Source organism: Carcharodon carcharias, chromosome 3 (genome assembly GCF_017639515.1).
Source record: "Carcharodon carcharias isolate sCarCar2 chromosome 3, sCarCar2.pri, whole genome shotgun sequence".
Lineage (NCBI taxonomy): Eukaryota > Metazoa > Chordata > Chondrichthyes > Lamniformes > Lamnidae > Carcharodon > Carcharodon carcharias.
In genome coordinates this window covers 98,554,952-98,582,664 of record NC_054469.1, presented here as the reverse complement: position 1 = coordinate 98,582,664, position 27,713 = coordinate 98,554,952, and the positions used below count along the sequence as shown (strand labels likewise).

The window sequence follows — 27,713 nt, the reverse complement described above, 5'->3', positions numbered from 1 at the left end:
GTGTCGCCTCGAGGGATTCAGATTCTTGAGGCATTGGGACCGGTTCTGGGGAAGGTGGGACCTGTACAAACCGGATGGGCTGCACCAGCCAGAGCTGGGACCAGTGTCCTTGCGGGGGCCTTTGCTAGTTCTGTTGGGGAGTATTTAAACTCGTGTGGCAGGCGGATGGGATCCCAGGAGTAGGATCAGATAGGTCAGATTCAGATCAGAATAATGGAGGTAGAACATTAGCTAGGGACATTGTGATGGACATGGAGCTACAGGAGAAGCAAAGTTTAAAAAGTGTCCAGCAAGGGAAATTGACGGGTTTAAACTGTTTATACTTCAATGCAAGGAGTATTACAAACAAGGTAGATGAGTTAAGGGCACAGGTAGACAGGTGTCACTACTATAATGGAGACCTGGCTAAAGGAGGGACAAAACTGGCAGCTTAATATCCCTGGTTACAGAGTCATCAGTCACGATAGAGTAGGAGATAAAAAAGGAGGTGGTGGGGGGTGGGGGCGTGGGGTGGGTAGCACTAATGGTTAAAGAATCAATTCCAGTTGTGAGAGGGGATGATATACTAAATGGGTCAGCAAACGAGGCTTTATGGATTGAGCTTAGAAATAAAAAAGGGGCAGTCACGCTACTGGGAGTATACTACAGACCCCCAAATAGTGAAAGGGAGATAGAAGAACAAATATGTAGGCAAATTTCTGCTTGTAAGAATAAGAGGGCAATAATAGTAGGAGACTTCAACTATCCTAACATCAACTGGGAATCAAACAATATAAGGGGAACTGAGGGAGAAAACTTCATGCAGTGTGTCCAGGAAAATCTTTTCAACCAATTATTGACAAACCCAATGAGAGGAGATGCAATTCTAGACCTCGTCTTGGGAAACAAAGAAGGGCAAGTGGATGAAGTGACAATTGGCGACCATATCGGGGACAGTGATCACAATTCAGTTAGATTTAGCATTAACATGGAAAAGGACAAAGATAAGGCAGGAATAAAAGTCTTGAACTGGGGGAAGGCAAATTTTGCAGAAATGAGAAGGGACTTGGTTGAGGTGGACTGGACAGCACTGCTGGAGGATAAAACAGTGGAAAGCCAGTGGGAAGCACTAAAAAGCGAGATTCTAATTGTACAATGTTGACATGTCCCCAACAAAAATAAGAGTGGTACTGCCAAATCTGGACCCTGGTTGTCTAGAGGAATACAAGGGAAGATCAAACAGAAAAAGAAAGTGTACAATCGGCACAAAGAACTAAGTACTGCAGATAGCTTAGATGAATATAGGAAGTGCGGGGACGAAGTAAAAAAGGAAATAAGGAAATCAAAGAGAGGGCATGAAAAAAGAATAGCAAGTAAAGTTAAAGATAACCCAAAGATGTTTTACCAATACATTAATGCTAAAAGGTTAGTTAAGGAAAAACAGGGACCTATCAGAGATGAAGATGGAAACTTGTGTGTAGATGCAGAAGCTGTGGGAAGAGTTTTGAATGAATATTTTGTCTCCGTGTTTACAAAGGAAAGGGAGGATGTAAATATAGTAGTCCAGGAGGAACACTGTGAGATATTGGACAGGATAGTCATAAAGAGAGAGGAAATACTCGAAGGGTTGAAATCCTTGAAAATTGATGTCACCAGGGCCAGAAGGATTGTTTCCGAGGCTGCTGAAGGAAGTCAGGGAGGAGATAGCAGATGCTCTGAGGATGATTTTCCAATCTTCACTAGATACAGGAGAGGTATTGGAGGACTGGAGAAATGCAAACGTAGTTCCATTGTTTAAAAAGTGATCAAAGGAAATGCCAAACAATTATGGGCCAGTTAGTCTTACATCGGTGGTGAGCAAATTAGTAGAGTCAATCCTGAGAGATAAGATTAACTGTCATATGGAAAGGCATGGACTAGTCAAGGATGGTCAGCATGGATTTGTTAAAGGAAGGTCTTGTCTCACAAATTTGATTGAATTCTTTGAGGAAGTGACAAGAAGGCTTGATGAAGGTAGTGCAGTGGATGTTGTGTACATGGATTTTAGCAAGGCATTTGACAAGGTCCCACATGGCAGGTTGGTCAGGAAAGTAAAAGCCCATGGGATTCAGGGTAATGTGGCAAACTGGATAAAAGATTGGCTTTGTAACAGGAACCAAAGCTTAATAGTCGATGGATGCCCTTGCGAATGGAAAGTTGTCTCAAGTGGTGTTCCACAGGGCTCGGTGTTGGGATCCTTGCTGTTTGTGTTATATATTAACGATTCGGATGTGAATGTGGGGGGCACGATTGCGAAATTTGCAGATGACACAAAGATTGGCCGAGTAGTGGATAGTGTAGAGGATAGCCATAATCTCCAAAACAATATAGATGGGCTGGTGGAGTGGGCGGTGAAGCGGCAGATGGATTTTAACATAGAGAAGTGTGAGATCATACATTTAGGGAGGTCAAACAGTTATAGGGATGACACAATAAATGGGAATATACTAAGAGGGGCAGATGAAGTGAGAGATCTTGGCGTACAAGTACACAGGTCCCTGAAGGCAGCAGTTCAAGTAAACAAGGTTGTAAAGAAGGCATATGGAATGGCTCCTACATTGGCAGAGGTATAGAATATAAAAGTAAGGATATAATGTTGGAATTGTATAAAACACTGGTGAGGCCACAACTGGAGTATTGCGTGCAGTTCTGGTCACCACATTACAGGAAGGACGTAACAGATCTGGAGAGCATGCAGAGGAGGTTTACAAGAATGTTTCCAGGGTTAGAAAAGTGTAGCTACAAGGAGAGATTGGATAGGTTGAGGTTATTTTCCTTAGTACAAAGAAGGCTGAGAGGTGACTTGATTGAGGTGTACAAAATTATGAGGGGAATAGATAGAGTGGACAGAATAAAATTGTTCCCTTGGTGGAGAATTCTAGAACCAGGGCACATAGATTCAAGATAAGTGGCAGAAGGGGGGACATGAGGAAGAACTTTTTTACGCAGAGTGCAGTGGGTGTCTGGAATTCACTGCCCAAGTTAGTGGTAGAGGCAGAAACTCTAAACTCTTTTTAAAAAGTACCTGGATCTGCACCTTAAGTGCTGCAAGCTGCAGGGCTATGGGCTGGGTGCAGCAAGGTGGGATTAGAAAGGGCACCTAGGTGTCCTTGGGCTGGCATGGACAAGATGGGCCGAATGGCCTCCTTCTGTGCTGTAACTTTTCTATAGTTCTATGGTTCTAGTCATGAACATGCTAACAGATTTTAGTTTATGCTAGAGATATGTTTCACATGCAGCCCTATATATTTAATAAGTGATATTTGTTTCGTGCTTGAACATTTTATCTGAAAGAATTAATTGTAATAGATGGCTATATAACACATTCAAGTTAGACTTTGGAGTTTGTTTTGATGATGGTCATTTATGTATTTATCTAACCTCCCTCTCATTAAAAGGAGCGCTCTATCAGTTTATGAAGGAGGGCTCTTTCTGAGGGGAAAATATGATAAAATATTAAGCTGTGAGCAAAAATAATTAGAAAGAAAAGGATTGCTTTTTGCATTGCAGTAAGAAACTTATATATTTCTATAACTTCATGTAACATTTCAGCTGCTTATATGGCTGAGAACTCAGATTAATCATCTCACATTTGTGGCTGGTGGAGTTCCATATGCTGTATTTAACCTTAGTGGCAGGAGATGGATTGGGTTTGTGTGAAGACTGTGTTGTTCATTTAAATTAGTTTATTTATTCTTAATTACCTTTTGCACCAACACTAAAAGCAAAGAGACAAAATAATATAATGTGCCAACTAATTTAATCTTTATTCAAATTGCTCATTAGAAAATTTGGGAGAAGCATCCTATACAAATATATTTTAATTGTGTATAAGCTTTGACAGCTACTGAGGCTCTATGCTTACATTTTTTGAATTAAAAGTATGATATTGTTTCAAAGTGCTATACAAGATGCCAGTTCCAACAGGCTTTCCTTGTTAATCATTTGTGAAACAACAGAAAACATAAGAGTTCTAATTTTCCATAGAACCATAGAAAAGTTACACCACAGAAAGAGGCCATTCGGCTCATTGTGTCTGTGCTGGCTGGAAAAGAAAAATGAAAAAACGAGCTGCCTTTTCTAATCCCACTTTCCAGCACCCAGTCCATAGCCTTGAAGATTACAACACTTTAGATGCAGATCCAGGTACCTTTTAAATTAATTGAGAGTTTCTTCCTCCATCACCAAACCAGACAGTGAATTCCAAACACCATCTCCCCCTGGGTGAAGAAATCTTTCCTCATGTCCCATCTAATCCTTCTACCACTCACCTTAAGCCTGTGCCCCATGACAATTGACCTCACTGCTTGGGGAAACAGGGCATCCTTGTCTACTCTATCTACCCACCTCATAACCTTGTACATCTCAATCAGGTCACCCCTCAGCTTCCTCAGTTCCAAGGAAAACAAGCCCAGACCATCCAATCTTTCCTCATAGCTGCACTTTTCAGGCCCTGCCATTTGTATAATTTTCATAAGTGAAACCAGCTTTTCTAATGCATAAATATGGAAGAAAATGAGCCTAAGTGCACAACACATGAATCATGTAGCGAATTATATCTGGTCAAACTGTATTTCCAATGGATTAATATATACACCGAACAAAAACTACAGTACAAATAATGGCAAAATGGAACACGTGTAAATCTTTTCAAAATGCTCTTGTTGAAATTGTATTTCTCTAACTTGAGAGTGAACAATATAGTAGCGTTGGACGGGTCAATTAATTCATTCATGGTACAATGAGAAGCCCTAAAGTGAATTACACGTTCAAAGTAATGAGCTGTGAAGAGGCTCACTGTGATTCCTGCCACTGCACAGGAACAGTTGCACATGCTTACTTGACACCCACTCTGTCTACCTGCTCATGCATGGTTTCCGTAACTTCCAAGGCTCGGGAGTGGGGCGGCGAGGGCTTGGGAGAGGGGTGGTGAGGGCTTGGGAGGGGGGCAGTGAGGCGGCGGTGAGGGCTTGCGAGAGAAGTAGTGAGGGGTCAGGGCAGTGAGCAGGGTGCACAATGGGTGCACAACGGGCGCACAACAATGATGTCAGCAGTGGGAGAATGTCAGGGGCATAATTTTGATGCATTCAGCTATAATTAATTCATGGATGGCAAGGTCCATGTGCATAGGTGAACAGACATTCCAGAGGTAGATGTGGAGAGGGGCAGGGATAGTTGATCTGCTGGCAGAGATAACAGAGCCAGTAATAAGAGGATAATTGAATGGAAAGGAGATTGGTAAGATTAGCCCACAGTAGGTATGTCAGGAGGGAAGTCTGGCAATATGGAGTAGTTTTGAGCTTCCTCAGAAAGGTCAGCAGAATGGTCGAGCAGAGTCTGCCCGTTCTGAAAATGTAATTGTTATAATTAATTAGATTACTTTTATAGTGCTCAAATTTGTTCCCAATCAATTTCATTATTTTACCATTTACTGATGAAAAATAAACCTATGCATAAAGAATGCATTGACAATTTTAGTACAAAACTGTTGGATCCAGGGCCCTGGTTTGCTGGGGCTAAAGGATCCGGGTTGCACGCCTGTTTGGGGGTTACCAAGTTGGTACCAAGACAGAGAAGATCAGCAGATTGTTCTTAGAAGAAACATATTCTGTTTATTTACAAAAGGAACTCAGCAGCTACAGTTGTGTGCTTACAACTCAAAACTCTGTCTTTACTCTTCAGACCCTAACTCAAGTCTATTGAGTGCAGAGGTAGCAGGTGCTACTCTGTTATTGGATAACAAGATCATTTGATCTTACATTACAACATTTGTCTTAAAGGTTCGTTACAATCAGATTACCACAAAAATCTGAAGTCTTTCTCCTTAATTTTTAATTCCACCTGAATTCTTTGGTTAGGCTACACTTTGTGTAACGTTTGATGACACAAAGCTGGAGAGATGCAAATGCATTTGCTTGTGGCCTTGCTAAAAGAATTAGGCTTTCTACTTTGGAAAGAGAAAGCAAAGGGTGGTTTGTGCTCCTAGACATGTGGCAACAAGTATGAACCAGCTGTCAACAGGCATAAAATTGGTTCAATGTAACTTCTTCACCTGATTTTGTTTTCTGTTTCCCACACCCCATGGATCGGATATGAAAACAGTTGCAGAGTGTGATTAACCTTCGCCCGTTTGTTGTGATGCAGGTAGCATGCTGCCAGCTAATTTAAATCAGTAACCTGCAGCCCAATGTTAAACATGCAGCTGTGTGGCTGCACTCCTTTCAGCAAAGGGCCCAAGTTCGGGCCAACCTACTCCTCTTAAAGGAAGGAGTATTCTGGCTGTAGCTGGTGCTGGAAGTGGCTGGAAACAACTGTCTGACCTGCAAGGATAGTGGATATGGTGCAACAGGGCACACAGCATGTTTGAAGGTTCTCTGACACAGCACTGGAAGTTGTGGCACAGAGGAGAGATGCCCCCTATCCATAGGTGGGGCAGGATGTGCACCAGGAAAGCACTGAGAAGGTGTTGGGAATAGATAGCCATAGCTGCCAATGCAAACAATATATGCTTGAGAGCTTGGATGCAGTGCAGGAAGAAGATTGATGATCTCACATGTGTGATTAAGGTCAATGAATGCATTTTCAAATGTCATAATCTTACAAATGTACCAGTAGCCTCACATACTGCTCAATTCACCACCACCCCTTTACTCATCTACCAACATTTTCTATCAAGCACTAATCGTACTTTCACATTCATAGCCTCACCTCACCCTCTCACAGAGATGCCGAGAGAACATTTTCCCTTGTGGGGGAGTCTAAAACTAGGGGATGTAATTTCAGTATAAGGGGTTGCTCCTTTAAGATGGAGATGAGGAGGAATTTCTTCTCTCAGAGGATTGTGAATCTTTGAAATTGTCTATCCAGGGAGCTATGGAGGCTGGGCCCTTGAATATATTCAAGTTTGCATATAAAAATTCTTGAACTGTAGGGGAGCCAAAGGTTATGGGGTACAAGCAGGAAAATGGAGTTGAGGCCAAGATCGGATCAGCCATGAATTTATTGAATAGCGGAGCAGGCTCAAGGGGCCATATGGCCTACTGCTCCTATTTCTTATGTTCTGTTCCACCGTCTGTGGAGCAGTTTGTGCTCTTCTATGTTGGCTCTACTCAATTTCCCTGACACTCAAAGTGTTTTCACGTCTCACCCGTTGCCCTGCCCTTAATCAGTAGAAGACATACTGCCTCATGTCCAGATGTCTGTCCATGCAGGGATGCATGTGGAGCAATCTTTGGCGGAGGCCTTTGTGAGCTCCTAAGTTGTAAAGCCAAGAGTTTGTCAACAGTCAGGGCAGAGACCTGAGTGATTTGTTTCTACCTCTCCTGAAGCCACAGATATCGCAACACATAGGAGCAGTAGGCAAAGGAAGAATAAAGCTTTATAATAGCACAAGGCACATGGGTGTGAAAAAAAATTATGCTGTGAAATTGCTATTCTTTAGAAGAATCACATAAATTTTATTAGCATACACCACTTTACCATCTTCCCCTTTGTTGCTGGGTAGAAAGTTGTCTATTGACTTGCTTGATAATGAATGGGAAGACTTGAATTGTTGGAGCCTAATGGGGGGATGTGCTAGCAGTGGTTGGTTGCTGGACTACTTGTGTCAGTGGTATTGATGATGGGAGTGGTGGGAGTGGTGGGGTGGCCAGAGCAGGAAGAGTCACCCTTCCTGACATTATCTAACGGTGTAATCTAAAGGAATCTTACATTAATAAGGGCACCCAGGTAGCAATGTGAGCAGCTGGTGCTGCTTTTTCCTCATCTTCCTTCTCTTACTCATTGAAATCGCCTGCAGATGATCTGAATTATGTGCCTTGTACTTCCTGGCCCAAGGTTCAAACCTTGCTGCTGTGCAATGCTGCACAAAGTGCAGGACACCACCAACATAGTGGAGACCCTGGCTGGTGCATACTATTCCAGTTCTGTTTAGGCACCTGAAGACCATTTTCAGCATGCTGATGGTTTACTCAATCACAAATGTAATGGTTGTATGATAATCATTATAGCGCTGTTGGGCTTCACTTGTCAGGTTTCAGATGAGCTTCATCAGCCAAGTTTGAAATCTCCTTGTAGCCATCATTAAATGTATTTGCTGTACCAACGAGGTCAGGGAGTTTTAGCTGTTTAAAGCGAAAACATCTTCTTAGCTCCCCAGGATTCTTGTGCAAACCTGCGGAAATATCTTCTTGTGATTGCACACAAGCTGCACATCAATGGAGTGGGAACATTCCTTGTTGATCTTGGGGCACCCAAATTGCCATGTGTCTGCAATGGACAGCCTCCTGCACTTGTGGGAAGCCAGCCAGAGATGCAAACCTGAGTGGTCACTCTTGTGACTGGCATCATAGCAGGCGAAGTTCATGAAGTTGCCAACCCTAGCAAACAATCCATCAGTTAGCTGTTAATCCTGGATATGTTCTCATCGGAGTCTTGGAAGGATCTGAAGGCAAAAAAGTTGAGGGTGATGGTCTCTTTGATCATCACTGGTCAATGGTCCAGCAAGGAACAGGTCTTCTTCTAGGAGGCTGCAGAACTCTGTCACCACTTAATACAAAATCCTGAGTCTTCTGAAGCTCTGCTGTTCTGACATATCAAGGAAACTCACCCTTTGCCTGTGCACCCTGTATCGTGGTAATGCCTCCAGTGAATACACCACTCTGCTGCTCCTCTCTTTGATGTACAACCGCATGTTTCTCAACAGCAGGCTGTTGCTGGTCATGTTTCTCCTCTTCAAGTCTAAGGATGGTCTCAGGCACGAAAGGTGCCATCCATCCTAATGTAATTCAGAAAACTCAGAAGCTTAGAAAGAAAACTCTCAGCAAAGTGCTGTGAACAAATCTTTTTCCACAACAAAATAAAAAAGTGGCTGAGTGTTGAATATTTATTTCATTTTTTCCATGAGTTTTAGTCCATCAACTGCTATTGGGTTCTTACTTTGCTTTAATTGGTGAGTTTCAGGTAGTTGGGGAACCCATGGATGTGACATTAAACCTATAACTATGTTGAAATATCACTCGTAATGAACGTTTACTGTATTTTAATTTCCAGCATGCCTCCCGTGAGGGGGTTGCATGCAACTAGCCTAATACTTCTGAGTTAAGCACAAAATTTGGTAGAATGGAGCTAGTTCCCCGACACATCCACATTTTTGCCCCCTCCCCTTATTCCCCCACTCTTCTAGGTTAAAATTACCTCAATTGATCAAATTGTGTCTTCCTGTGCTGCAACCACTCCAAGTAAGGCTTTTAAAAGGAGGATTGCATGTAAAGATGCAAGTGAAAGAACACTGAAGCTGAAGGCTGGAGATAGAGGTACCGTGAAACCTCATAGCTCAAAGCACTTAAAGTACTTTGGCACAGAATGAACGTAAGCTGTTGTGATTGGGAACTTCTAAGTTGCAATTGTGTTGAGGCCTGTATTAGAGGGGTCTGTGAAGAAACAGCCTAAAGGGCTAGTTTTAGGTATTTATGCTGCTTCTCCATGAGTTCTGCTCATTTCTCACTCAAGTTATGGCAGCAGTTCAGGAAAACCCTGTGGCAAGTCAGGATGACTTACATTAGTGTATTCTTAGAATATGTGGCAAGCTTCTCTTTTGCCTGGCCTGGTATGGTTATCAAGCTATTTTCCAGCATTCAGTGACTGTGTGTCAAATATTGTATTAGCACTGATTACCTTAACAACCTCCTTACATTTCTCTGCCGCTTCTTACTTTGAAGTTCTCTGTCTATTTTCTGGCCATCTTCATGACCTCCTGCAGGAGCACTTTCTCATCACCATATGTGAAGAGAGGGGCTCTGTGCCCTGCAGCAGCACTATCTGACAGTGTACAAGCAGCTAATTTCCAGGTTTGTAGCAAAAGTCTTATGAACCCTGAAAGATGAAGGCATATAAACCTTGCAGCATCTTGGTAATTCCCACTGCCAAAGAGGCGAGCTCCTAATGAGAGACATTTTCAATGGCTCACCTCACCCACAACCCAAACCTGGAAAGTACAGTTGGGGCACTAGTGGGTTCAGGTGGACAGAAACCATATCCAATCACATTTTTGGAGGTTATCACCTCGCAGAGAAAATGATGGGCTTTTTTGTCTGTTATATGAATGGTAAGTATTGCTGTATGCAATGTTTTCCAATGTATACTTTGTGCTCTGCCCATTAATGACCAGACACAGAAGTAAATATATTCAATTGGGATCATTTCAGTGCACCATTGTACTATTTAAGATAATGCTGTTCCTTATACCAAATGGTGCATTAGGTTAGAGCAGACTTGTCCAACCTTTTCACAAGGGGGAGCCACATTTCCATTTTTTTCCCTCTCAAGGGGCCAATGAACACATTGTGTAAAGATAAGGTTTGGCACAACGTTAAACAGGAAGAAAAGGAACAACTTGCTGAGCAAAAATAAAACAATGTCAAAGCAATAATTTGATATTTCTTTTTTAGAAAAGAGTAATAAATAAAGATGACCATTAGAGTGTGAGAGGTTCAGAGTGTGTGGTTCAAACTCACTCACTGTCTCTGGGTGCTCACTCACTCACCCTCACCTACTTTGTGAGTGGGTGTGAGTACGTTTTGGTGTGTGGGTGTGAGGGTGAGTGAGAACCCTAAAACTGGGAGTGAGCAGGAAACACACTCTCCCTCTCGCCCCAACACACACTCTCTTTCTCTCCCCATGCTCTCTCTCTCCCCTCCCACACATTCTCTCTCTCTCCCCTGCACACATACTCTCATTCTCTCTACAACGGACACTATCACTCTCTATCTCTTGCCTCCCAGCACACTCTCTTCCCTCCAACACTCTCTCTCTCCCCCACTCCCTCTCTCTCCGCTCACTCTCCCTCTCTCATTTACATGTTCATTCTCCTTCTCCCTCACCCATTCACTCTCCCTCACACATTCACTCTCACTCTCCCTCAGAAATATTCTCTCGCACATACACTCTCTCTGATCTCACTAACGTTCTGTCTCACACATCCACCAGCTTGATTCTCTTCAACTTGGGCCCCACAGCCAGTTTGTTCACCCTGGGCTCTGCAGCCAGTCTGTTTCAGCCTATTCCCCAGTGGGCCCCACAGCCAGTCTGTTCCAGTCTGTTCACCCTGCCTCCACCCAAAGGAAAAAACAGTAAAAACTGGGAAATAAGAGCACTGGTACAAACTGTTTTTTCCCTCTGGGCTGCAGTCAGTTGGTTCACCTTGGGTCCCACAGCCAGTTTGTTCCAGCCAGTTCCCCTGTGAGTCCCGCAGCCAGTCTGTTCCAGTCTATTCACCCTGGCCCCCACAGTCTGCCTATTTCCCCTGTTCCAGCCTGTTTCCCTTGTGTCCCACAGCTAGTCTATTCCTCCATGGACCCCCACAGCCAACATCATTCTCTCCCTCCACCCACCCTGAAATCCCTTCTCTCTCCCACCACACTCAGCGATGCCTGTGTTCCAATCAGAGACAATTTCTCTCCCACATTTGTTGCTGATAGGCTCACTTGTGAGCCTAAAAGCAGCAAACACAGGCGTGGAACGGTCTGTGATTGGAAAAGCAGCTCCTTGCATAATCTTCCATTCCATTTACCTGTCTGAGTGGCATTCTGAACAGTTGCTCCAGTGGTCATGTAGAATGGCTTCAGAAGCTAGAATCTGGCCTTTAGGCTGCATGCTGGGCAAGCCTATGGGTTAGAGGCTTAAATTTCATCTCTGGGACTTGAATTTAAGTGCACCCTGCCTGTTGGGAAATGTCTGTTCAGTTTATTGTCTTTAGCCATGGATAGATTTTAGGCCTCCCGGTGGTGGGTTTTCAGGAGGGGAGTCCATAAAATGCCATGGGTGCCATGCCTACTGCCTATCTACCCCAATGTTGCCTTCAATGAGGTAGGTGGTGGGTGGCCTGCATGCTATGAATCATTTGAGGCCCTCACATGACCAATTAATGGCTACTTAAGGTCCTCATCTCACTGCCGCTGGGATTTAACCAGTGGTGGGAGAGGCCCATGCCAAGTATCCAGCCCAGCAACTTTCTCTGCGCAGGCTGGTGTTGGCCAAAGTTGGTGGGTGTTGGGTGGGGGGGGGGGGGGGGGGGGGGGGGGGGGGTGCGGTGCATCACTTCCTTAATGAGCCCTTTGGGCCCATCATTGAGCCTCCTAGGTTATTTCCACCCCCCTTGGTTTTCCCGCCCCCTTTGCCTGTCCGCTCTGGTCTCCACCCCCTCGCTTCCCTCACCAGGGCCTCTAGTCTGTCCCCAGAGATACCATCATCCCTACTTATCTTTCACTCTGGGTCCAGCTCCTCGTTGTTGGGGACTACTGTAGTCCTAGTAGTGGCCATCGCTCCCAGTGGCACTGATGGAACAAAGAGTGCTGGCAGCTATCTGAAGTGGGACTTCTTGCCAGATGGGAGTGGAAGTCCTGCCTTAAACCAATTAATGCCTTCCAGATCCCTGCAGGACATCCTGCCGAGTGAAGGTGGATCCACCCCCAACTTTTTCACTGAGGAGGGGGGAGACCCAGTAGCCCATTAAATCCAACCCCATATTTGCAGTTCTCAGTGCCCATAGCACAAAACTGCCCCTAAATTGGGAATCTCACTGTGCCAGACCACAATATACCAAGATCTCTGTGTCCAACTCTGCTGAATCTGACTCAGGAATAATTAATGCTCTTGTTCTCCAATTCCAATACCCTCACCTAAATAAGGAAAAAATAATTCTATAAAATTAAAATAATTTATTTCAATTTAGAGAATTCATTTAGCTAAGGAAAACTTGTAATCTGAGATGTAACATTTTTTCCTGTTGTTCTACAGGAAGTTGGAAGCATTATTGGAAAGGTTAGTGCAGTTATTTTTAATTCCCCATATTACAGCTTTGAAAGTGTCTAAAGAAAGTTACAATCATTAAGTGACCATTTATCTTTCTTTTATAGAAAGGAGAGACGGTAAAAAAGATGAGGGAAGAGGTAAGTTGTGACTTATTTTGCTTTAGTGAAAAATGGGTTGATTGATATTTCTCATGGTATTCAGACAATGAGCTATTCTGTTTCATAGAGTAGTGCAAGAATCAACATTTCAGAGGGGTCCTGTCCAGAACGCATTGTAACAATAACAGGCCCAACAGATGCCATTTTCAAGGCCTTTTCGATGATAGCACACAAATTTGAAGAGGTGAGTAAATATGCATACTTGAACTTTAAACATATATTTAATCAGTTAAATTGTCAACTAAATGTGCAGTAGAAGTAGACCAGAGGGAAAAAAATACTTGATTTGGTGGATGAATGTGATTGCACTACTCAATGTGGTATTCAACTGTTATACTAGGACGAGCTAGTCATAGTTCTTGTTCTGTGCTGAGTTCAGAATAGGAATGTGGGGAGCACTATATTTTATCTCAGTGCTTCTAGGCCATAGAAAGGAGAAAACAGTAAATGATGCACCTCCTAATCACATTTATCTGTCCTTTATGCAAAATATATGTATGTGAACATCAGATGAAGATTGACCGTGATACCTTCCCCAGAGTGTCAGTCATACTGAAATTTACTGTCTGGGCTCATAAGTGAAGAATAACAACTTGGATGAAGCTCTGGAGGGTTGGCCAGCCTTAGAGCTGTAAACTATCATTGATCATCACCCTTAGGAGAGGAGGAGAAAAAATTGTGAAAGTGCACAATATCCTTTCAAAAGTGTCTTTTAAAAATACCCATGCTCAATAGTCTCCGCAGTATAACTAGAAATCTTTAAAGCCAGTTTTTACTGATTTCCACTAACAAATTCGTAGATTTTTTGGTGGTGAATTGATAAAAACTGATGCCCTCCTGAATTTGAGAAAAAAATCCCCTCAATTCCACTGATGTGCACATCAGGATATATGCTAAAGAGCCAGAGATAATGTCTACAGCCATCTTTTAACAAAATAGATACATTGCATACAATTATTGCAATAGTATCATTCATAGCACATTCTATAAAATTAAACTTTAGCATTAAATATCTCATATTTGAGACTAGATTTTAAAATATTTATGCTTCACAATGATATACTTAAACATTAATTTTAGAGTCAATGTTTTGCAGCATACAACTAATCACAAATGCCTTAAAATATTTTACTGCTAAAGAAGCTTGATAGCATTTTATGATCATGGAAACTTATTACATTACTGGAATTGCCACTAAGGCTTATAAAATTGGTGTCTGGGAACTGTGTAAATAATTATTGGTTGAAAATTAACTTAACTCTGCCTTGTTAGCTTTTTGCTTGTTTTCCTGAGTTTTGCTGGTGTTTATAGAAACAATTGATTTTTATTAATTTTCTCTTAATTTACCCATATTTTTTCCTTGTAATTTTGTCCTTCTTTTGATGTTAAATATTAAAATACTCAATAATACCTAAGTTTAAAATTGGAAATATTAAAGCTCCTTAACTATAATTGTGGATTTTAAAAAAGGGTTTTGTCTGAAATATTGAACAGGGACTGAAAATGTGTGCACGAAATGACGAAGTGGGATTAACTTGCGCCCACTGCTTCCGAAGCTCACAGCATGGAAACTTCATAGTGCCCCCTAATTTAAATGATTGTAGTGTGCAACCAGCACTAAGCACACTGTTGAGTGGCTGCATATCTGAGCAGGGGGCACAAAATCATAAGAGGCCAGTAAAAGTTAAAGCTACCCAGCACAACTTAAAGCCAGCCTGCAACTCTTAAAATGGAAGTCGATTATGACTGGAACAGTGCTGCATGTTGTTCCAAAAGTGATTTTGACCTGATAATGGAAGTAGAGAATGGGCTCCAAGATTTTCTGATGCTTCATTGTGTTAATAGGATCGTAGCCGGTTGGTGGAGGTTTTCTTTATTGAAAGGGTTTATTGACTTGTTCAATCTCAATCTCCCTTTCAATCCAGTGTCCCAGCTATCCCCTATTTATATTGTGTTTTAATTAAACAAATGGTCAAAAGAAAATGAACTAATAGATAGAGGTGAAAGCAAAATACTGTGGATGTTGGAAATCTGAAATAAAAACAAAAAATGAAATGCTGGATAAACTCAGCAGGTCTGGCAGCATCTGTGAAGAGAGAAAAAGAGTTAACATTTCATGTTCACATGACTCTTCTTCAGAATAATAGATAGAGGTTGACAGCCTCATGCGGGGCATTGAAACAAAACAAGAACATCAGAGGAAGCTTAACTAACTAAATGAAAAGATCATTCCCAGGCTGATGATGCACCCCAGCCCCTGCAGTGTCCACCAGTCGTGGAAGGCCTCAAGCGTACCTGCAGACACTGCGTGCTCTCTCTCCAGAGCCATCCAGCCACAAACATAGCTGCGGAAGAGGGACAGACAGTCAGGTCAAATGACCCCCTCAACTGCCCGCTGCCTGGACCTATCGATGGCTGCCTCAGCCAGGCCCAGGACCAGATTTACAAGAAAATCCTTTCCCTCCCAGCCCCCCTCTGCACTGTGGGACTAAAGATCAGGAGCGTGGGGCAGAAGTGCAACCAAAAATTGAGAAGCAGCCCCTTCAAATAATAAAAAAGGGGCTGCAACCTCTGGCAATCTATGTACATGTGGAACATGGACTCCCCTTGGCCACAGAAAACATATGTGGCCTAGGAGTCCATAAACTACCTCAACTTACAATTGCATGGCACTACTGCATGCAACACTCTCCATGCCAGGTCCCCGATGGAAAAAAGGAGCACTCCCATGTAAGGAGTCACCGCCAGATGCAGGACACAACACCACAGCATGTCCTGACAGTGGAGGAAGGCAAGGTAGTGAAGGGTATGGAGCAGGAGCCTGTGCAGGAAACCCCTCTATGCCGAGTGGAAAAGCACGGAGGTAATTTCCGCAAGACGGTTCTAATTATGGGACTGCAGCTCCCGTGGGAGGTGTTGGGGGGCAGGACCAATGTGAAATTCATCCCCTATTTATACTATTGAGTAATCATGAAAAAACAAATTAAAGCAAATTAAACAAATTAAACAAAGGTGGGGGGAGGGCAGTCCCTTAAAGGGGCATTGTAACTAAAGCAATATCTTAAAGGAAACTAACCAAAGTAAAGCATTGTTCTGGGGGTCAATAATGCATCCCAGCCGCAGCGGTGCCCACTGGTCACGAAAGGCCTCAAGGGTGAACACTGCGTGCTCCCTCTCCAAGTACACCGGCCATGAACATAGCCATGGAAGAGGGGTAAACAGTCAGGCTGGAGGACCCCCTCAACCACCCGCTGCCTGGACCTATTAATGGCCAGCTTTGCCAGGCCTAGGAGTAGGCTTACAAGGAGATCCTCCTCCATTCCAGCCTCCCCTGCACCAGGTGCCCAAAGATCAGGAGCATGGGGCTGAAGTGCAACTTGAAATTAAAGAAACAAATTTGTTAAAAAACTGAAAAGAAAGTGTAAATGTCTACAGTCTATGTACCCATGGTCCATGGACTCCTTTAGGCCGCAGAAAAAACAAGTTACCTGGAAGTCCGTGAATCAGTACAGCCTATGGTTATATGGGACTGCTTTGTGCAACACCCTCCACCACAGGTCCCTGATGGTAAAGGGCAGGACTCACATGTAGAGAGCCCTCCATCTCCAGGCAGCAGAAGAGCGTCAACAAATTGAAGCAAATTAAACAAATTAAACAAAGGTCGGGGGGGGGGGGGAGGGCAATCCCTTAAAGGGGCATTGTAACTAAAACAATATCTTAGGTGGCGAACGAAGGTAAGGGTGTGCAGCAGCAGCCCAGCCAAGAAACCCCTCCATGCCGAACAAAGGAGGGAATTACCGTGAAACGGCTCAAATTTTGGGGTTGCGGTTCCCGAAAGAGGTGTTAGGATGCAGGAAATTCATCTGCTATTTATAGACTCTTTTGATGAACAAAAATCAATAAATCGGAGGGGGTGACAGCCCCTGGTGGGGCACTGTAACTAAAGCAAAACATCAAAGGAAATTTACAAAGTCAAATCAAAATATCATTTCCGGGGATAATGATGCACCCCAGCCCTCATGGTGTCCATTGATTGCAGAAGGCATCTAGCGTACCAGTGGACACCACATGCTCCCAGTCCAGGGCCTGACTGCAAGCATAGCTGTGGAAGAGGGGCAGATAGTGGGGCCAGATGATCCCTTCAACCACCCACTGCCTGGACCTGTTGATGGCTACCTTGGCCAGGCCCAGAAGCAGGCTTGTGAGGATGTCCTCCCTCCCCATGTCCTCTGCACTGGGTGACCAAAGGTCAGGAGTGTGGGGCTGAAGCACAACCAAAAATTGAGGAGCAGCCCCCTCAACTAATGAAAAAAGGGCTGCAACCTCTGCCCATCTATGTACACGTGGAACTCTCCTCGGCTGCAGACAGCAGGACAGAATGTCACGGCGTGTCCTGATGGTGGAGGAAGGCAAGGAAATGGACAGTGTGCAGCAGCAGGCCATACAGGAAACCCCTCCATGCTGAACAAAAAGACATGGAGGGAATTTCCACAAGATGGTTCAAATTATGGGGTTGCGCTTCCTGAGGTAGGTGTCATGACGCAGGACCATTTATTCCCTATTTATAGTTTGTTTTGTATCCTCACATTTTCTTTCCTTTTTTGAGTAAATAATGCAGAAGTACTGGAAGGATTAGGAGGCTGATTGTTGAACCATGTGGCCAGGTCCTGGGGCAGAATGTTTAGTTCGGTGTGCGGGCCCACACCCAACCCGATAGGATGCAAAATCGCATGTGATGACGTCAGGCAAGCGTCCCAACGTCATCCTGCGTTCACGCGATCTTTTGGTCGGCGAGTGCACGCGAAAGTCTAAAACGCGCCCGTCAACAATTAAAAGGCTTATTAAGGTCATTAAGGTTGTAATTGTCCTCATTTTCCATGGTCCGCCCAACCTTAAGTTTAGCGGATGGGTGAATCAGCAAGGCGGACTTTGCATTTTTACTGAAATCTCATCCAAGGGTGGGGTGAGGTTTCCATTATGAAATTTTTAAAAAATTAAAAATCAATGGACAGCATTTTTATCATGTATATGTTCAGGTGATTGATTGTGATGTGTGGACATTTTTTTTCATGATTTTTAAAACTTTACTGATTGGTTTTAAAGTCTTCAGCTCCCTGAGGCAGCTCTCTGTCTTCAGAGAGCTTTCATTCGTCGCTTGCCCGCGCCTGCACTTACACCATCGCTTGGCCTCCTCCCGCTCCCTCCCCAGCAGTGCTGAGCATTTCGGTGTGAACTTCACGCTGGTTGGCCATTAATTGGCCAGCCAGCGTGAAATCGCGGTTGGGAGCTGATCACAGCAGGCTGTCCGTTCCTCAGCTGCTCCCAGGCCCTCCAATCATGTCCGCACACTGACCTAAAAATCCTGCCCCGGAGTAGGACTTAATGTAATAGATCAATGATTTAGGATTGCAATGAATAGATGTTTCTTTACTCAGAGAATTATGAATCATTGAAATCCGTCACCCGAAAGGGTTGGTGATACTCCATCGTTGGATATATTCAAGGCTGCGATGGACAGGTTTTTGGTGTCTCAGAGAATCAAGGGATATGGGGAGCAGGTGGGAAACTGGATTTGAGGCAGAAGCTCTGCCATGATAGTACTGAATGGTGGAACAGGCTCAAGGGGCAGTATGATCTATTGTTGCTCCCGTTTCTTCTGTTCTTATGTTCAAAGTCACATACTCATCTGCAAGCAAGAATGAAATATATTTGTCCCTTTTGGAATATAGAGGCTCCTTAATGCAACACTGGATGGCAAACTGTAAAATGTTGTGACTATCACTTACACCAGCCTGAAAAGTTGGATGGGGGTGCCCGCCCGTGATCCCAATGGTTGCTCCGCAGCTTAACACTGGGAGCAGAGTTAATTGCTTTAAGGTGAGACTTCCATCCCTTTCTCAAGAGGAATTCCCACCTCAAACAACTGCTGGCCACTTGGATGACTAGCAGCTCTGTTGTTCCAGCAACGCCACCAGGACAGGTACTCACTGCTGGGACAACAGGCAGTCCCCAATGCTGAGGAACCCAATTAAGTCAGGGGTTGAGGTGAGCAGAGTGGGTTGTCTAGATTCAAGAGGCCAGTAGGGAAGATTAAAGGGGGATGACATGGGCCACAAAAAATGCTCCACTCTTTGCCCAACACCAGCCCGCACAACTAAAGCTTCTAGGCTGCCTGCATAACATGGGCTTTCCCAGCCACAGGTAAAATACTGGCAGTGGTGGGAGGAGGCGCTTACATAGTCATTAATTGCACACTTAAGGGCCTCAATAGGCCCAAGGGTGGGTGAGCCACCTGCTTTCCCCACTCCCCTGTAAAGTTTCAGAGAGGTTGGGGCAGGCAGATTGGTGGTTGGAAGGCTACTCGCAGGATTTTACATGCCCCCCCCCACCCCACCACCTCACCTTCAGACCTGTTGGCTGGGTAGCACAAAATCCAGCCCACTGCTTCTCACTGAGGTTCATGTAGGAGAATTGCTCACTGAACACCCTGGGAGGATATTGTCTCCTGCTGAAAGCCCTTCTTCCCCCCCTCAAGGAGACTGCAAGAGGAGGACCCTTAGGCAGTCAGCAGCACGTAAAGGAAAGTGTGAGAGGAGGACTTGTTTCTACCTGTCAGGACCAAAGTGTGACATCAAAGGAAAACAGATAGATGATTGGTGGGTATCTCTTCCATGTCTCTTTTGATTGGTCAAGTGGTTTAAATCAGGAGACATTGTTACAGCTGAAGAGTACAGTTAAGAAATTCACTCTAAAATATTTAACATCTCAATTAATTAATTAAATAGACTAGCGATGGCTGAGCAGATGATGTGCTGCAGCTGTAGGATGTGGAAGCTGGTGGATGCCAGTACAATGTACAGTGACCACATCTGCAGCAAGTGCTGGCTGCGCGAGGAGCTTCGGCTCATAGTTGATGAGCTGGAATCCGAGCTGTGGATGCTGCGACACATCAGGGAGGGGGCAGAGTTACCTGGACACTGTGTTTCAGGAGACAGTCACACCCTTTAGATTAATTACACCATATTTGGACCATGGTCAAGGACAGGTGTGTGTGACCACGAGTGAGGCAGGTATGGGGATCGAAAATCTAGCTTTGGAGGAGCTTCAGCCAGTGCCCTTGTCCAATAGGTACGAGGCTCTTGTTCTCAGTGTGGACAAGGGCACAGACTGCAGGGAGATGAGTGAACTGACCAGAGCGCTGTGGTACAGATCGCCATTCAAATTGGGGGAGAAAAGAGAAATGTAGTAGTAATAGCAGAAAGCATAGTTAGGGGAATAGATACTGTTCTCTGCAGCAAAAACAGAGTCCAGAAGGCTTTGTTGCCTACCTGGTATCAAGGTTAAGGACATCTCTTCTGGGCTGGAGAGGAACTTGGAGTGGGAGGGGAAGGATCCAGTTGTCATGGTCCACATAGGTACCAATGACATAGGTAGGATTAGAAGAGGTTCTGCTGAGGGGCTATGAGCAGCTCGGGGCTAAATTAAAAAGTAGAACCATAAAAGTAATCTCCGGATTACTACCTGAGCCCCGTGTCAATTGGCATAGGGTAAATAAGATTAGAGAGGTAAATGTGTGGCTCAAAGATTGATGTGGGAGAAATGGGTTCCGATTCATGGGGCACTGGCACCCGTACTGGGGAAGGAGAGAACTGTTCCGTTGGGGCAGGCTTCATGTGAACCATGCTGGGACCAGTGTCCTGGTGAATCGTATAACTAGGGTTGTAGATAGAACTTTAAACTAATTAGTCGGGGGAAGGTTCAATCGAAGGGAAATTTAAAATATCAAAAAGAAATGAGAGAGCAGAGATGCAGGGTAGTGAAAAGGTGAATGATAATTAAAATGTGACAGGAAGGGGCAGAAAATATAAGCAGAAGAGTGCAGCAAAAATCAGAACCAGAATGAGTAATAATGGTAAGAAGTCAAAACTTAAGGCTCTTTATCTGAATGCACACAGCACTTGTAACAAGATAGATGAGTTGACGGCACAAATAGAGATAAATGAATATGACTTGATAGCTATTACAGAGACGTAGTTGCAGAGTGACCAAGACTGAGAACTGAATATTCAAGGGTATTCGATGTTCCGGAAAAATGTGCAAAAAGGAAAAGGAAAGAAAAGTGAAAGAAAAAAACGTACAATGTGGCAAAGCTTAGAGGTAAGCCAGGCAAAAGATCTTCTAACAGTCTCTATCATGAGGGAAAAAGTATTTGACAAGCTAATGGGACTAAAGGCAGACAAGTCACCAGGACATACTGGCCTACATCCAAGGGTTTTAAAGGAAATGGCTGCAGAGATAGCGGAGGCATTGGTCGGAATATTCCAACACTCACTGGATTCCGGGAGGATCCCTTTGGATTGAAAAACCGCTAACATGACACCCCTGTTCAAGAAGGGAGGGAGACAAAAGGCAGGAAACTATAGGCCAGTCAGCCTAACATCTATCGTTGGAGAAATGCTAGAGTCCATTATTAAAGAAGAAATAGCAGGACATTTAGAAAAGCTTAACAGAATCAAACAGAGTCAACATGGTTCTGTGAAAGGGAAATCATGTTTGACAAATTTGCTAGAGTTCTTTGAGGATATAACAGGCAGATTAGATAAAGGGGAACTGATAGATGTATTTGGATTTCCAGAAATCATTTGATAAGGTGCCACATAAAAGGTTATTGCACAAGATAGGAGCTCACACTATTGAAGGTAATGCATCAGCATGGATTGAGGATTAGCTAACACACAGAAGACAGAGAATTGGGGCTAATTAGCCTTTTTTAGGTTGGAAAGACATAACTAGTGGAGTGCCACAAGGATCAGTCCTAGGGCCTCAATTATTTACTATCTATCTTAATGACGGAGGAGGGGGCAGAGTATAGTGTATCCAAATTTGCTGATGATACAAAAATAAGTGGGAGGGCATGTTGTGATGAGGACATAAGGAATCTGCAAGGTGGTATAGATAGGTTGAGTGAGTGGGCAAAAACTTGGCAGATGGAGTTTAATGTAGGAAAGTGTGAGATCATGCACTTTGCTAGGAAGAATTTTTTTTGTTTATTAATTCATGGGATGTGGGCTTCGTTGGCTGGGCCAGCATTTATTGCCCATTCCTAGTTGCCCTTGAGAGTCAAAAGGCAGACTATTATTTAAATGGAGAGAGACTCCAAAAAAGTGCAGCAGAGAGGGATCTGTGTGTTCTTGTGCATGATACACAAAAAGTTAGCATGCAGGTGCAGCAAGTAATTAAGAAGGCAAATGGAATTTTGGCCTGTATTGCTAAGGGGCTGGAGTTTAACAATAGGGAAGTCTTGTTACAACTGTACGGGGTGTTGGTGAGGCCACACCTGGAGTACTGTGTACAGTTTTGGTCCCCGTATTTAAGAAAGGATATACTGGCATTGGAGGCAGTTCAAAAGAGATTCACTAAGCCAATTCCTGGGATGAAGGGATTAACTTATTAAGAATGGCTCAACAGTTTGGCCTTTGTTCATTAGAGTTTAGAAGAATGAGGGGTGATCTTATTAAAACATACAAGATTCTGAGGGGGCTTGACAGTGTAGAAGTTGTTGAGAGATGTTTTCACTAGTGGGGGAATCTTGAATTAGGGGACATAGTCACAGAACAAGGGGATACTCATTTAAAACTGAGATAGTGAATGTCTGGAATTCTCTACACCAGAGAGTTGTGGAGGCTAGATCGCTGAAAGTGTCTAAAGAGGAGGTAGATAGATTTTTGAAATATCAGGGAGTTGAGGGCTATGAGGAGTTGGCACAAAAGAGGCCTGGGCAAATCAGCCATGATCTTATTGGGGCAGGCTTGAGGGGCTGAATGGCCTACTCCTGCTTCTCTTTCTTATGTTCTTATGTTCTATTCTTTCTCACTCTTCCAACAGCTCGCCCTACTCTGTGCCACCTCTACTCTTTCTCCTTGTCATGTTGCAGTCCCAGGGGAACACTGACTAGTAATCCCGTCTCTGGGCACAAGTGATTTGTGCAGAATATTTAAAGGCTTTTAAATCTCCTTCAATACATTCCACACCACTCCTTATAAATTTTAGCACTTTAAAGAAGCCTCACATGCACCAAAAGCTTCTAGAGCTACAGCAACAGTTAGTAGAAATCAATCAGAAACTAACCTGAAAGTAATTGTTGATCCATTTAAATAGTGATGGCGTGTGGGGATCCTCCCTGCTGTTGAATGTATGTTCAGCTGTGTGAAATTAAGGGAGGGCATTAGTTGGAACATTGAGCTCTAAACTTGCAGTACTGGTGTCAAATTAGCATTACATGATGATTAAATTCTCAAGATGCTTATTCTATATTTTTCCAGTAAGGCAAAATAGCCACAAAATGACAATTGTGGCTCTCAGAAATGGTGGATAAGGAGTCAAATTTTGTTAACTTCGTTTTCAAGGGAAACACAGCAAAAGTTGATATTCATGCATTATACTAGTCATTTGTAGACTGCCATTACTGAAATAATTGTACCCATATTTATCACCATGCAATGTATTATAAGCATCTGAAGAGCCCAGTATTTTCAATTTACTTAATCTGTTACTTTTCAACATACATATCGGTTGGTCATCTGTTTGTGATTCTGTGAGTTTTCCACAGAACCCACAATGTATTTCATGCTTGTTCTCCTTTATGGCTACTGTATTTGCTGTAATCCCAGATATTCTGAGTAGTGGATTAAAGTTTTAAATGGAATGATAAATCCAAGACTAATTCTTACTGATATTGTTATTACAGGATATAAATGCTTCAATGACAAATAGTACAGTGACAAGTAAACCACCTGTGACATTACGTCTAGTAGTTCCAGCAAGCCAATGTGGCTCTCTCATAGGGAAAGGAGGTTCAAAGATCAAAGAAATCCGTGAGGTAACCTATTAGACACTGGAATTTAATATTTAACCTGAATAATTTTTGTGCATGCTTTTCTCAACATAATGGGAAAACTAACTGCATTTATGCAGATACCTGAATGACCAGAGTGCAATCTACAATACTGACAGTAAATTAAATTCTAGCTATCTTTATACTTTATAATGACAATACATGGAATAAATTTTAATTTGATTATATTATTAAATGCCATCATCAAAATATTCTCATGGATATCTGATCAAACATTCTAATAAGTCCAATAGAAATTTTATTATATTTTAAATGTATAATGACCTCTACAGGAGCATATCAAGTGCCTAGTTGAGTGAAGTTGGATTATTGTAAAAAATGTAATTTAAGCAAATGTCATCAAAGTTCTGAAAATATGCACCAGATTATGCATATTTGCAAAGCTTTGCTTTGAAAGTTTAGCAGGCTTGATGTTCATACTTGTGAATATAATGCACTGTATATAAATCAAAATATAAAAGAAAACCTGACTAGAAAAATTTTCAGAAATCTATGTAACCAACTTTGCCAAATATGATGGAAATTTCACAAATTCATTAGCACTGATATTTAGGTGGACACATTTTCCAAGCACTGGGGAGGAGTTGTGGTCACTGTGAGTGGTGTTATAACTGTGCAGCATGTGAGTTTTTTTTTTAGGTTCCCAACCGGGAGGCCAGCCTGATTGACAGACCTGGCTCTCTGTAGTGTGGGAATCACTGCAGAAGAAGCCACAGCCCAGGAGCTAGCTAGATTTCTAGTTACTCCTGGTAGAGATCTCGAGGGGGCTTGGTAGTGGAGAATTGGAAAGAAATGGGCAGAAATGGAGACTTGAAGGATATAGTGATCACAGAGAGATGGGAACGGTCAATGATTGGGGGTGGTCAGTGCTTGTGGGGGGCAGTCAGTGATGACGTGGAAAGTGGTCAGTGATCGCGGGCAAGCGGTCAGTAATGGTGGAAAGAATGATCGGCGATCAAGGGGAGTGGGGGGTGGTGGTGTTGGTCAGTGATGGGGATCAGTGATTGGGGAGGATCATTGATCGGGGGAGGATCATTATCAGGGGGTCAGTTTCTGGGGAGGATCAGTCTTCTGGGTTACAGTTGTCAGGGATCAGTGATCACAGGAGAATCGACGACTTAGGGAGCATCTGCTATGTGTCATTAATTGTGGGGAGGGTGTTCATTGATTGGGGAAGATTGAAGGGAGCACTCGTCATCAGGGACAGCCGGTGACTGCTGGGAGGGTCAGTGATTGGGGAAATTTAAGTAATTGGTGGACAGTTGGTGATCAGAATTTATCAGTGATCATGGGAGAGGTCAACAATCCTTTCCTCCCCAGAGCGAGTAGACTTCCCAATGCTCATGAAGGTAGGAGCAGGAGTAGGCCACTCAGCCCCTCGAGCCTGCTTCAACTAGATTATGGCTGATCATCTACCTCAATGCCGTTTTCCTGGGCTATCCCCATATCTCTTGATGTCATTAATATCTAGAAATTTTACTGATCTTGAACATACTCAATGATTGAGCTTCCACAACCTTCTGGGGGAGAGAATTTCAAAGATTCACTATCCTCTGAGTGAAAAAATTTCCCTTTATCTCAGTTCTAAATGGCTTGCTACTTACTCTGAGATTGTGGCCCGGGTTCTAGCATATATTCTACATCTACCCTATATAGCCCTTTTACGATCTTGTAAGTGTCAATGAGATAACCTCTCATTCTTCTAAACTCTAAAGGGTACAGACCCAGTCTCCTCAATCTCTCTTCACAGGACAGCCCCACCATCCCAAGAATTAGTCTAGTGAACCTCCACTGCATTCTTTCTATGGCAAGTATATCCTTCCTTAGGTAAGGGGACAAAAACTGCGCACAATACTCCAGGTGCGGTCTAACCAAATTTCTTTACACTTGAAGCCAGACGTTTTTACTCCTGTACTCAAATCCTCTTGCGATAAAGGCCAACATACCATTTACCTTCCTAATTACTTGCTGAACCTACATGTTAGCTTTCAGTGACTTTTGAACAAGGATACCCAGGATCATTTGGACACCAACGCTTCTCAATCTCTCACCATGTGACAAATACTCTGCATCTCTGTTCCTCATACCAAAGTGGATAATCTCACAGTTATCCACATTATATTCCATCTGCCATGTTCTTGCTCATTCACTAAGTCTGTCCAAATCCCCTTGAAGCCTCTTTGCATCCTCCTCACAATTTACATCCCCACTTAGTTTCGTGTCATCAGAAAACTTGGAAATATTACATTTAGTCCCCACATTCAAATCATTGATGTAGATTTTGAACAGCTGGGGCCCAAGTATTAATCCTTGTGGTACCCCACTAGTCACAGCCTGTCAACCTGAGAATGACCCATTTATCCCTACTCACTGTTTTCTGTGCGTTAACCAATCGTCAATCCATGCCAGAATATTACCACCCTAAGCCATGTGCTCTAGTTTTGTTTACTAACTCCCTGTGTGGGACCTTACTGAATGCCTTCTGAAAATCTAAATACACCACATCCACCGGTTCCCTCTAATCCATACTGCTAGTAACATCCTCAAAAAACTCCAACAGGTTTGATTTCCTTTTAATAAATCCATGCTCTGCCCAATCGGATCATTTTTTTTTTAAGTGTCCAGTTATCACATCCTTTATAATAGATTATAATATTTACCATGTGGTGGGGACAGGGCTGTAAAATGTGGCGAGCCATTCTAAACTCCATTAACTTTGACGGGACTGTAAAATACTGCTGTCATAAAATTCCATCCCTGGTCTGGCCGGTGTTAGTGCTCAGAGAGAAAGACAAAATCTGAGGCATGGCAACCTTATTGAAATATTTAAATGAGCGACCTGCCTCCTGGTAGTGGGTTGCCTGCCTTTAAGCCCCCCTCCCATCACACCCCGAATCCCACAGCTGTTAAAACTAGATGTAGGGTTTGAGGCGAGTTGTGTTGAGGTTTGACATTTTTTGAATATTAACATTCCATCTGACCCAAATCCACCTGTCTTGAGGGGGATTAAAATTACCCACTTTGTTTTCTTATAAAATTATGATGGAGTAGTAATATTTCCCTGCCAAAATGTGAAGTTTTGTTTGTCAATAAAGTACATGTGAGATGGGCCTAACCCATATGTTAAAATCTCCTTTTCAGTTTCAATCAATTGAAAATCCAAATCCCAAAACAAAAATTCTTGTTCCTATTTGCATAGGAGAATGACTGGAAACAATATTGACCAGCACTGTGGCCTAGAACATTGACAATACATTTTTCCATCGGGTTTGGGTTCATTCCCCTCACTTTCCATCATATTGCAATGGATTGAAGACCACGTGCTTCCCCCTAGGGGAGGGAGAATAGAATTGGAGCACAAAGAAGCAGGCATTTGGACTGTACTTCTGGCCAGACAAGGTGCCTCACATTTTAGGATTTGGGAACCAGGTAAAGTACCCCCATAAAATGCTATTCCCAAGACTGTCTTTATTGCTACATATTTAAGTGCAAAGAACAAATTGTTTAAAAAATACTCAGGTTTTTCACAGCAATTTCAGTAACACAGTTTGTTTACTCACCTCACCTTTGCCACTCAATTCCTGACTATCCCAAAGTCAAAATTTCAGCAATGAGTTGAAGCTGATGAGTTGAGCCCACAAATTTTAAATATGTGCAAGGGATAGCTTCAGAGTAGTGACACAAGCCAGAATCTTTCGTTGACTGGTGGGCCCGCGCCCGACCAGAACTCATGCACAATTGCGCGAAACGACATGAGGCATGCATCCCGATGTCATCGCGCCTGCGAGCAATATTGAGGCCACGGGTGGACA

The 27,713-nt window shown here is 43.3% G+C and overlaps 1 protein-coding gene across 1 annotated transcript in view; it reads left to right on the top strand.

The window, feature by feature from the left end:
• Window positions 1-27,713, top strand: part of zgc:110045 (uncharacterized protein LOC664755 homolog) — a 269,243-nt gene that overhangs the window by 172,002 nt on the left and 69,528 nt on the right. Inside the window, exons 4-7 of the mRNA XM_041184229.1 lie at window positions 12,814-12,837; window positions 12,933-12,965; window positions 13,054-13,170; window positions 23,734-23,865. Of these exons, the coding sequence (XP_041040163.1) occupies window positions 12,814-12,837; window positions 12,933-12,965; window positions 13,054-13,170; window positions 23,734-23,865 (306 nt within the window). The remainder of the gene's footprint in view (window positions 1-12,813; window positions 12,838-12,932; window positions 12,966-13,053; window positions 13,171-23,733; window positions 23,866-27,713) is intronic.